The sequence below is a fragment of the Tachypleus tridentatus genome, chromosome 12, assembly GCF_004210375.1.
Source record: "Tachypleus tridentatus isolate NWPU-2018 chromosome 12, ASM421037v1, whole genome shotgun sequence".
NCBI lineage: Eukaryota > Metazoa > Arthropoda > Merostomata > Xiphosura > Limulidae > Tachypleus > Tachypleus tridentatus.
This window is the reverse complement of record NC_134836.1, coordinates 84,631,972-84,644,770: the sequence shown is the minus strand read 5'-3', so window position 1 is coordinate 84,644,770 and position 12,799 is coordinate 84,631,972. Positions and strand designations below refer to the sequence as shown.

Sequence of the window (12,799 nt, the reverse complement as noted above, 5' to 3'; positions counted from 1 at the left end):
TTTCTGTTATCACGCTCAGAATGTTTTCACTCACAGTACAGGAACAAAAGTGGCAAGAACACATTAACTGCTCGAAGATTTACACTTCTTTAGCCTGAATTCACAAGCTGAACAAGGTCGGATATATTTGTGTCACTGACGTGCATTTCGTTAACAAAGAGCACCTATAACGATTATGAGGAATTGTGTTGTTGGTGGGGGCGATACTCCCTCTTCTTACAGGATGGGTCATTAATATTTAGGCCAGTTTGTATGTGGTGCTTCATACTTTCTATACTACACATTATACCTCCGTTTTATTTCCTATCTATATGTTACCAACTTAAGATTTTGCACTCTAGAATATATTGACAGTTCCGCATTCTTTGTAAACGAAGTTACTAAACTGCCCAAAAAGTAAATTATTTTTTAGAACTAGATTAGTCGGGAGGTATAAAAATATATAATTATTATAATTGTAAACTTTATTTTTATTACACTTCCTTTCAATGATGAATGTAATATAAGAAAAAAGAATGTAATGTATTTCATTTTGTCTTTGTTTTTTTACTAAAAAAGGGCACAGATAGTAACCCAGCGCTGTCGAATAGTTCAATAGGTTACCTTGAATTTTATACTTATGATTATATCACACATCAGCATTTTTTTATTTAACATCCAAAATAGAAAGTTTCTGGAATTAGTAAGAAGTTTAACCATACAAGTGTACCAGATTCGTAACAAGAACGACTAACAGGTTTCATTAGTAAGAAGTTTAACCATACAAGCGTACCAGATTCGTAACAAGAACTACTAACGGGTTTCATTGCAATGAAAATCCCGTTAAATTTTCCTGTTGCGTCTATTCGATAACAACATGCGAAATTCCAAACAACAACAACAATGATGACAGTATCCGGTCAGATAAACAAATTTACTTCTTTAAATCAATACCCGCTGCTTTTTTACAAACACGAATCGTGTTTGCTACGAATATTTAATAGGAAAATATTTTTTATTGTCCTGTTTTTTCAATATATATATGTGTATGTACTGATAATGATGTAGATAATCATAAAACTTGACCTTCACAAAGAAGGGATACTGTGGGAATTTATTTTAGGCATGGACATTCACAATAAATTTTGTTTGTTTGTTTTTGAATTTCGCACAAAGCTACTCGAGGGCTATCTGTGCTAGCCGTCCCTAATTTAGCAGTGTAAGACAAGAGGGAAGGCAGCTAGTCATCACCACCCACCGCCAACTCTTGGGCTACTCTTTTACCAACGAATAGTGGGATTGACCGTCGCTTTATAACGCCCCCACGCCTGAAAGAGCGAGCATGTTTGGCGTGACGGGGGATGCGAACCCGCGACCCTCAGATTACGAGTCGCACACCTTAACACGCTTGGCCATGTCGGGCCTCGCAATAAATTGCTCGCACACTTTATATCGAAAATTCATCAATATGTACACAAGATAATAAAGTAGAGACAGCAAGAATGTGAATAATGTTTACAAATGTAAACTTCTGAAGCTGATTCTTTAGGGAAATTAAAAGAAAACAACAGAAATCATGAAGAAAATGTTTGTGTTGCTTCTGTTGATAAATTCGTTCTACGTCGATCAAAGTCAATATAAACACGTATGCACAGAAATCGAATTTAATTTGTGTGGCATACTTTCAGCTGTTATGTTTATTCTAACAAATAAAACGGACATTCCGAGTTTATTCAAGCCTCAGCGATTGTGAAGTAGTTTTACACATTTTAAAACTATATATTTAACTTTTTCATCTCGTTACTGATATTTTAGTTCTTACCACATGTGGTAGAGATAAATAGTATAAAACAATTATCTTAAAATAACCCTGAAATCGTACTTATAACACTTTCTACACCAAATTAAATCATTATATTATTCAAATCTGCAGAACCATTCGCCACAAAGTATAATTGTAATTAAAACAGGATTTTTTTAATTGTTTAGTTTAAGAACGATACTAAATGCGTATCAAACACCTATCATTTTAAACAGTAACCAATAAATATATAATTTTTTTTTAACTGCTCACTTTTATTAACATTTTATAGTCTCCAACTATGGCACTGACTGGCACGTTGCTGAAACTACTGTTTCTAGTCTTCATAGAGCCTCCTCAAGGGAAAAGGTTGATACATACCTAGGTGTTTACATTGGGTTAAACAGCATGAATGTAACTCTACAAGGTAAGATTCTCGTAACATAATAAAATGGTAGATATTGACCCTAATCGAATGAAAGTAATTTTTATTTTACTTACTCGGCTTTTTTTTCTATTGTTTTTAAGACTTTATTGAACGATTCAATGGTTTATATTATGAACAGTATAAATATATACATATTCTGTGTTCGTAGTTTTGAAATATGATTTTTCTATGCTTCCACTTGTATTGCATTTAACATGTACATTTCCTTTCCGTTTCAACTTACAAGTTAGTGATATTTCCTTCAGAGACAACTTTATTACCAGTCTTCTCTACCAGGTCTCCTCTTTATATCCAGCTCTGTGAATTAATTTTATTTCCCGTCTCAGTAAAAAGCGATCATTTTATTTTTTTTATTTCTATTGACGTAATTAATCTGTTGTAAGTTTCACTTTTGACGCGAATCTTCTTCGACCTACTAACTACTGCCTCTCTGTTGCGTGTGTATTTGTTGTTGTTTTATTGCAAAGCTTCATCAGGCAATCTGCTGTGTCCATCAAGGGAAATCGAATTGCTGATTCTACTGTATAAATTCGTAGACTTACTGCTATCCCACCAGGGACCCCTCGCGTTGCTCAACGGTAAGTTTAAGGGCTAATACTCTCAAAGTCAGTGTTAGAAGCTGGCACAACGCAGATAACTCACTGTGCAGATTGCGATTAATTACAACAAATAAATGTCCCTCACTGGATAAGCGACTACAGCACTAAAAACCGGATTTCAGTACCCTTCATTAGTACAACACATACAGTACGAAAAAAAAAAATCAGTCTTTTTGGATCTAATCCTCTATGGCTGATCTTTACTGTCAGCTTATCTTTAGTGATTAAATTTCATTTGACCATTTCATCTCATCAGTGACTCTATCTGACCACCAATCTCTCCAGTATCACCTCGTGTTTACTTTCTTATTTTTCGTAACTAGAAACTGATTTTGCTTCCTTCCCTAAACCCTACTAAACGGTTAATTAACCCTTAACTTCAAGCATTACCAGCGATTTAGTTCAATGTATTCGTTTTAACACACATATGTACATACAGTCGTGATTATGCTTTCTTTTTGTTCCTTGTTTAACATAACAATGTTTGTTTAACTGTGTAGTGAATGTTTTGGTACTTGCTGGTAGACTTTAGATTCAAGCTGTTCCCATGTCTTTGATATTCTATCAACATTAAAACTACTTGTAAGGTTTGATTCCAATCCGTATTTGTTTCGCCTTCCTTCTTTTTTTTGTGTCACTTTTCTGTCAATTGTTTTATGTTTGATGTTTCGCTTACAATTAACATTCCATTCAAAGCACAAAATAATAGAATAGATTAAGATACATTGCAAACATTTATGGATTATGTAATTTTGAAACTTTGTAGCTATGAGAAGATAAACTTACTATGCAGAACTAATCTAAATCAGTTTCATTTAATGCAAATTATCCACGTGATGGTTCATCATATAATATGAAATGCAAATGATTGATTGTTCAGCAGAATCTCTATATATTTGTTTGTTTTTTAAATTTCGCGCAAAGCTACATGAAGGCTATTAGCCATCCCTAATTTAGCAGAGTAAGACTAGAGGGAAAGAACTTAGTTATTACCACCCACTGCCAACTCTTGGGCTACTCTTTTATTAACGGATAATGGGATTGACTGTCACATTATAACGTCCTCACAACTGAAAGGACAAGCATGTTTGGTGTGATGGGGATTTAAACTCGCGACCCTCGAATTACGAGTCGACACATCGAGCTTTACAACGTTTGGTCCATTGTTTTCTTATAGACAACCGTCTATTAAAATATTTACATTGATCAAGTATATATAAAACACTTAGAAATAAAACGTAGTATTTAATATACTGCTATTCATGATAGCTTCTCAACATAGTTACCACACACAACATTCAAAAACTAGAAACAGTGGTATAGCTCAGAACAGCGTCTCTCAAACGTTTGTCACAACATTCAAAAACTAAAAACAGTAGGATAACTCAGAACAGCGTCTCCCAAACGTTTGTCACAACGTTCAAAAACTAGAAACAGTGGTATAGCTCAGAACAGCGTCTCTCAAACGATTGTCACAACGTTCAAAAACTAGAAACAGTAGGATAGCTCAAAACAGCGTCTTCCAGACGTTTGCCACAACATTCAAAAACTAGAAACAGTGGTATAGCTCAGAACAGCGTCTCTCAAACGTTTGTCACAACATTCAAAAACTAGAAACAGTAGAATAACTCAGAACAGCGTCTCCCAAACGTTTGTTACAACGTTCAAAAACTAGAAACAGTAGGATAGCTTAGAACAGCGTCTCTCAAACGTTTGTTACAACGTTCAAAAACTAGTAACAGTAGGATAGCTCAGAACAGCGTCTTCCAAATGTTTGCCACAACATTCAAAAACTAGAAACAGTGGTATAGCTCAGAACAGCGTCTCTCAAACGTTTGTCACAACATTCAAAAACTAGAAACAGTAGGATAACTCAGAACAGCGTCTCCCAAACGTTTGTCACAACGTTCAAAAACTAGAAACAGTGGTATAGCTCAGAACAGCGTCTCTCAAACGATTGTCACAACGTTCAAAAACTAGAAACAGTAGGATAGCTCAAAACAGCGTCTTCCAAACGTTTGCCACAACATTCAAAAACTAGAAACAGTGGTATAGCTCAGAACAGCGTCTCTCAAACGTTTGTCACAACATTCAAAAACTAGAAACAGTAGAATAACTCAGAACAGCGTCTCCCAAACGTTTGTCACAACGTTCAAAAACTAGAAACAGTAGGATAGCTTAGAACAGCGTCTCCCAAACGTTTGTCACAACATTCAAAAACTAGAAACAGTGGTATAGCTCAGAACAGCGTCTCTCAAACGTTTGTCACAACATTCAAAAACTAGAAATAGTAGGATAACTCAGAACAGCGTCTCCCAAACGTTTGTCACAACGTTCAAAAACTAGAAACAGTGGTATAGCTCAGAACAGCGTCTCTCAAACGATTGTCACAACGTTCAAAAACTAGAAACAGTGGTATAGCTCAGAACAGCGTCTCTCAAACGATTGTCACAACGTTCAAAAACTAGAAACAGTGGTATAGCTCAGAACAGCGTCTCTCAAGCGTTTGTCACAACATTCAAAAACTAGAAACAGTGGTATAGCTCAGAACAGCGTCTCCCAAAGGTTTGTCACAACATTCAAAAACTAGAAACAGTAGAATAACTCAGAACAGCGTCTCCCAAAGGTTTGTCACAACGTTCAAAAACTAGAAACAGTAGGATAGCTTAGAACAGCGTCTCCCAAACGTTTGTCATCTGTGACCCCTTTAATCAATATGGTTTCTTTTTTCACACATTTCTTTTCTGTTTCTTAAATTAGTGAAAGAGTGAGCTATGTGATGTGACATAACACACATTTATATCATTAAAATGCTATGTGTTGTAATTATTACTTTTTATTTTCATTAATAAAAGTATATTATTGCACTGTTAACTTTACCCAAATCGCTTGCGCTCTTCAATAGATTATTTTTTCACCCCCGTACTTTGGAAAATGCTAGCTTAAATAATATATAAGGAATAGATTATTAATAAAACTTTTTTGATTTTAGTACATATACTTTCCTCATCTGTTTATTTATACACATTTTTTGCACTAACACAGAGTATCATACAGTATTGACAAATGAAGGTAGATAATGTTATTTTTTCTCATGTCCTTATGCCTTGCATCTATTTAAATACAATTTACTCATTCACATATAATATGTATTTCAATATATTTACATTTTATCTACAAGTTGAATTATGTGGGATTTATAATTGTAGAAAGGGCATTGGTCAGTAGGTAATGAATGGTAATTATTGTGTGACACATGAACATAAAACAATTAAACACAGGAAAACGTGATGAGAATATCTTGAGAAAAAACGTATTTCTGGGGTAATATTTGTATTGTTGACAAGTAATACGAGAAACTGTATTGTAGCATTTACAAAATAAATATTAACTAAATGTTCATTTTTATTTTATTGTTTTTTTCCAGCTACAGATTTGAAACCGCTTCAGGAAATCAATTACAACGAAAGATTTAATTGGGTAGGAGGTAGGTCGCTGCATTATATTTTTAATAACTTTCAAATTAAAGCACACTGGTTGTTCTTACCGTGCTTATCTTAACTTTCAAATTAAAGCACACTGGTTGTTCTTACCGTGCTTATCTTAACTTTCAAATTAAAGCACACTGGTTGTTCTTACCGTGCTTATCTTAACTTTCAAATTAAAGCACACTGGTTGTTCTTACCGTGCTTATCTTCAATTGCTGGTAGTGAAAAGTACATTGTTTTCAAACTTCTGTATATTTTTAGGGATTTTCAAGTAACACAAAATCGGAAGTTTCTTTTAATTGTTATTTGTTATTTATACAACCAATAGTTTTTGTTGACAGACAACCAAATATTAGCTTGAAAATGGTTAAAAGCTCTTTACTGTTATCAGTAGAAAACATTACTATTATTTTTAATGTCACAAGACAACAATGTACAACAATATTCGTTTGCTTTCCTCCCTTATTTAGCTCATCCTCTTGTCAACAACTTCTATAGAGTGTATTGTTCATCTGACATATTGGCACGAATAACCAATTAAACATTCGTACATTTATGTACACGAACTGTTCCAGTTCAAAAAAAAAAAAAAATGTTCCGATTAGGACAATAAAATAAAATTCAAGAATACATACATACAGATTGATGCAAATAGAACCTTATTTACTTTAGTTATTTATCTTATATCAGTGTTGTACATCAGAGAAAAGGCGGAAGTTGTTTTGTTTCTTAACCAGATAACCCTAGCGAGTGTAAAAATCGTGTATACAATGAAGAATATATATATAATTGTAACTTGTTTACATTGTACATACGTAACATTTTTGTGTTTACTGATTACAAACATAAACAAGCACGGTTATAACACCATTTGTATACGCCGCAAACAAACGATATTAAACATATAAGCCATGTCATTAAAACCTTATAAACGCGTTGTTGTGATCGGACGTGATCATGTTATGCACGGTCAACTGTGCTTTTACGTAGCTTCCCCTACCCCCATATTGTACGTTGAAAATCGTTGAAACAATTCTGACCTTCTTTTACGTAAAGATATATCTTTTATAAATACCAAGCTCTCTGAAAGTGTGTAGATTAACGTAATACATCCAGCAAGAGTGTTCACGTATTTCATAATTGGTATATATAACACAAACACACTAGCGAGTCACGTCTCTAGAGTAAGTAATGCTCAAGTAAGATGACAATCAAGTAATTTTTTTCCATCCGTCTACTTAGAAGATCGTTTTGATAACATAGTGTTGGGCATAGAAAGAATTAAGCATTTAAACAACATGCATTTGAAACGCTCTTCACGACCTGCCTCCACTGTTAAAACAGCGTAGAAATCTATGTGGCAAATATATGTTACGCTGCTATCTATTTAATTGTTACCTTTAAATTGTACTTTGTAGAACTTAGAAACGATTCCAGAGAGAACACGTTTACAAACGTGGAAGTATGATTGTTTAGGCACATAACTATCGCTATTTTCTGACAACAAGATATAACACTAAATGTTTAATTATATCATTGCTATTACTATAGCACGGATTTGAAACATTTCATAAGAAATCTTGCTATAAGTATCGACTGTTTTAATTTAAAACTGTCTACTTTGTTGTTTTAGGCTAAATCCATCAGTGCCTATAAGATACGGTTAAGGATTGTGTTAATATTTTGTAAACTGAAAGAAAAATCTATAGAAACCAAGAATGCATTACGTACAATCAGTTTATTTGATTAAAAAATAAGTTCCTTTTTTACTTTTTAAACACATATACAGTGTCAAAACAATTGTTGTTGTTGTCTTCATTAAATTTCACCATAATACATGAAAAATTGGTAAAATAAACTATTAAAATTCATAGGTCTGTGAAAAATGTTATAATGTCTGGATAACTGGTTTAGGGTTAAGAGTTCAGTAGAAATAACTCACAGGTAGCATAGATGTATGTGTCTTTACAAACGTGCATAAATCAAAAAGGAAAATGTATATTACATATTTTTCGAAGATTAGATTTAAATTCAATGATTTTCAGGTAGTTATCCGACACTTGTAAGAAACATTATCACTTATATATGGATGTTAATTAAATAAACATGCTAGTGGAAACCCGAAGACAGAAATATTTTGATGGGGTCAAAATCTTCTATTTTGTTTGTACAGCTACAGAAATGAAAGAAACCTACCAACAAGCACTGGTCAAAGGGTTGCCCTTTCCTATTTTAACCATTGCTGAATACCTCAGTCAAGATTTAGAGGGATTTTCCTGGGGCAGACAATACCGACAGGCAGGATACTATTCCTACATATTACTCTGGTAAGATTCGCCTTTTATTAGCAATGGACATTATTTTTTTCACTTGTGGAAAATATTATTTTATTACAGTTTTTGTATTGTTTATCTTCTGATAATCTGTTTCTAATAAATCCTCATCAACAGTGTTACTTTGGAAATTATTTTATAATATAATTACTGACACTGGAGCTGAGAAGTATTTGATTCTTTGTGTTCATTATGCTGTAATCATTAATTGTCTTTCTAGTAATTGTTTCATAACATGTTCACTGTATAATACTCTCTTCCTGTTTTTCTACTGTCTAAACATTTACCAGTATACCTACTGTCCAATTATTTATTTCTGAGAAACGTTTAGATAACATCTGTTGTGAACAAATTTAACGTGATCTATCAGCAGTAGTCCTGGTAAGAGGGTCGTATTTCATCAATCACACCCTCATTCCACGTCATGCGCTAGAATGAAAAGATTGTATTCATCATGAGAAAATAATTGTGTTTCTGAGAAAAGCTTATAGCTATCTTCTTAGACAAAGATAGACATGTTAATTTTTCCCCCATTAAAAAATGCATATATATTCTTTCAAATATTAAGAAAAACGGGTTTTCCTACAAATTATTGGAAAAACAAGAAATTTGTCAACTGTTTTCTAAACAGAACATTTTTAAGGATACTCTTCCCTAAACTAGTTGTTTCATTAACACTGATATTTCAAGGAAGTTTGTAAAAGTCAGCAATTTGTGTAAAAACTGGTAGTGTATTAAGTTCTAGCCTAGAACATGTGATTTATTGTGTACATACTTGGGATTCTTGGTCGTACATGTCCTGTACTGTCAGACAGATATAAAAAAAAACTTAATAAATTAAACTTAAATAGATTTGAAACAGCGACTAAAACGTTTTCACAAAATGCATGAACAGTCTTTTACATTGGCTATTCACGAAAAACTAAAGCGTTCATTTAGTATGTTTTTACACGTCATTACTTGAAAATACAAGGTGCAGAATTGAACCATAAAACCTTTCCAGAATTTAACTCTACAAAAATGCGGTTTCGGTATCCACGGTGAGCTCAGCACAATTAACCCTTTGAATAACAACAACAAGAAAAAACAACGACTAAATCTTATTGATCATCATAATGAAAGGTCACTGTTATGTTTTGTTGAGTTATCATTGATATGATGGAATTGAAACCTTGTCGATTGGTATTTGCCTTAATCTTTTTTCTTTGAAGTATAGACTTTTATAAATATCAATCACAAACTAGTAAACACGAGTATTTAAGCCATATTATCTCGTGTGGAGATGTAATAAAAAATCTCTATACATATAATAGCCAAATGACTGTCTGTCTGTCTGTCTGTCACATACTGCATCTCCTCAACAGTGAATCCTAGAAAATGTCTGTATGAAAATGATTCTTTTGAATATTACATTATTTATGAATACAATAGCCAAATGTCTACATATGTCTGTCAAGCTCTGTAGCTCCTATACGGTTAATCGTTGATAAAATATATATGTGTGTGTGTGTGTGTAGCAAAATGCTTCTTTTTCAAGAGTACATTATAAGAAAATCATTCAGTTCATAAGATTACATATCGATATCAACATCGATCCGTCAGTCTCCGCATGTGTTGAGCGGTGTGATCTGAAAAAAAAAAAAAATAAGAAAGCTCTTTGTGTGTGAGAGAGAATTTCACGAATAAAATGAGCCTTCCGCCGTCAACTTCTTGAAAGAATTATTTTAAAGATAAAAATATGAACGGAAAAATCACATAAAGATAGGAAAGTGTTTGAGTACGTATTTGTTGTTATACGGATTATGTCAGTATTATTTGCATGCATAATTTCATTGTACCATATCGAATAAATTGGTATGAATTGAATATATCCACTTTAACACTTCTTGTATAAGAAATGGCAACTTTCAAAATGCGCTTACTTTGTAACGGTCTTTTCTAGCGCTTAGTAGAATGACAAGGAACTGCGGCATCTAGTGATAAAAGCTACCAGTGGCTGCTCAGCCAACGTGAGCGCTATCTTGTCCTGAATGCACTCCTTGCATCAAAACTCAAACATTTTTGTCATCAGTGCATTGTACTCAGTTTCCTTAGCTTAAAAAGAAATGCAATGCAATTTTCATTATTGAAATAACACTTGAAATAACATGATATAGTTGTTAACCGCGCACTTGGCAATCATGTTGCATATACATCATGATTCAAGGCATTGGACTGGTTGCACATTTTTATTTATACTTTAGGAAATTTGCTATTGAATTATTTGGTGGATATAGTGCATATATATATATACATATACATTACGTTACTAAAATATCTCAACCCTAAATATTGTGGATAAAACAGGCAAGAATTGTAGAAATGTGAGTGGAAATTAAGAAATTCAACATTAAATTAGTTTGAGACTATAGTGCACATGTATATAAATATTCTACATTACTAACATATTTCAACACTAAATATTTTGGATGCAGCAGGCAAGAATTGTAAAAATGTGAGTGGAAGAAGATATAGAGCGGAACGCCCGCTTACGTTAGCCATAAGCTAAAACTTATTAGGTGTCGTACATGAGTTTATATCCTTTTATAGAGTCTGAGCAAACGTGCTATATTAAAAAGTTTATTTATTTGTTAACACAGTGTGACGACAGGTACAAAAGACCTGTTCTGCCAAAGGATAGTAAGGTGTAGAAAACATTATATATTATACGTGGTATAACTACGAAATTCTGTAGACCATCGTTCAATGGTCTAGTTGGTTTCTTTGTTTGTTTATTTTTGAATTTCGCACAAAGCTACTCGAGGGCTATCTACGCTAGCCGTCCCTAATTTAGTAGTGTAAGACTAGAGGGAAGGCAGTTAGTCATCACCACCCACCGCCAACTCTTGGCTACTCTTTTACCAACGAATAGTGGGATTGACCGTCACATTATAACGCCCCCACGGCTGAAAGGGCGAGCATCTTTTTTCATAGTCAACATTAATGTAAAGTTATTACTAAATATTTCTTATCTGTATTACCGCTATCTTAAACGCCTCAATTACCTTGTTCTGGATTATTTTTTTTTACTTCTAGTGTATTGTACAGCTGTGGTTTTCATCCGATGGAGTAACATATCCTGAATAATAAATTATAGCTCTTAAACAGAAACAAAAATAAAGAAAACGACATTAAGAACAATAAGGAACATGTGCTTACACAAGTGTCATATCCCGAATTTACACTTTTTTTTTTTTTCAAAATAACTAGACGTTTCAAAAAAATGTTTGAACACAGTACACAACTTATATAGCACAAGTTTATTCTTACAAGGATTTTCTAAAGGTCAAAAACTGCAATGAAGGTATATAAAAACTATTTTTATTTTTCTATCGTTTTCATGTCACATAATTCATCTGTCTGACTCATGATCTACATCATCTGAAACCTCTAATAAAAAGTAATGTTGTTTTAATCTATAGGACAGCGTTTGCTTTGTGGTTGCTGATGAACATCCTACTGTGCACTGTTCCTAGATATGGAGCTTACTGCATGCAACTTACAGGGGTCATCATGTTGCTCACTAACATTATCTATGCCTTGTTGCTGCCGCAGAAGCCTTTGGTCATTCCTTTCGAGGGCGGAACTCTCGCATTTAGATATGGTTGGTGTTTCTGGCTTTTACTTTCTGCTGGTGAGTCTGTAATAATGATTTATTTATTATGTATTTTTAAATCTTTACCATAAAGTGGTTAAACCCTGTGGATATTATAAGAAACATAGCTGTAATTATATTATCTGTAACAATAACAGTACCTAGGTAATAATTTAGTGTAACTTCATCATTTTAAATATCAAATCTTCTAACTGTTTTATATTGGATTTAATTATGATAAAATATTCTTATCTTTATATGTGATTATTCTATGAACCTTGCAATAGTGACTACTCTATCCTCTATTCAACATACCTACTTATTTGTCAATGCTAAACTCACTTCATTAACGTGTATTCGAGTTTAGAAAATCTGAGTTATAACAAATATACTTAGTTAAATATGTTTAGGTAACTGTCAGGATACGTAATTAAAACATACATTTACTTGCTATAAATTCATTTATACTGGCTTACAAAACGAGCAAATGAATAAAACTGCATGAAATGTTAACTTA

General features: G+C 33.2%; 1 protein-coding gene across 2 annotated transcripts in view; it reads left to right on the top strand.

Moving 5' to 3' along the window:
- The window catches only part of LOC143233860 (dual oxidase maturation factor 1-like), a 35,573-nt gene that overhangs the window by 11,475 nt on the left and 11,299 nt on the right, over positions 1-12,799 (top strand). For both annotated transcript variants that reach the window (XM_076470664.1, XM_076470665.1), the window contains exons 4-7: positions 2,073-2,207; positions 6,255-6,314; positions 8,489-8,642; positions 12,110-12,321. In XM_076470664.1, coding sequence (XP_076326779.1) covers positions 2,073-2,207; positions 6,255-6,314; positions 8,489-8,642; positions 12,110-12,321 — 561 coding nt within the window. The remainder of the gene's footprint in view (positions 1-2,072; positions 2,208-6,254; positions 6,315-8,488; positions 8,643-12,109; positions 12,322-12,799) is intronic.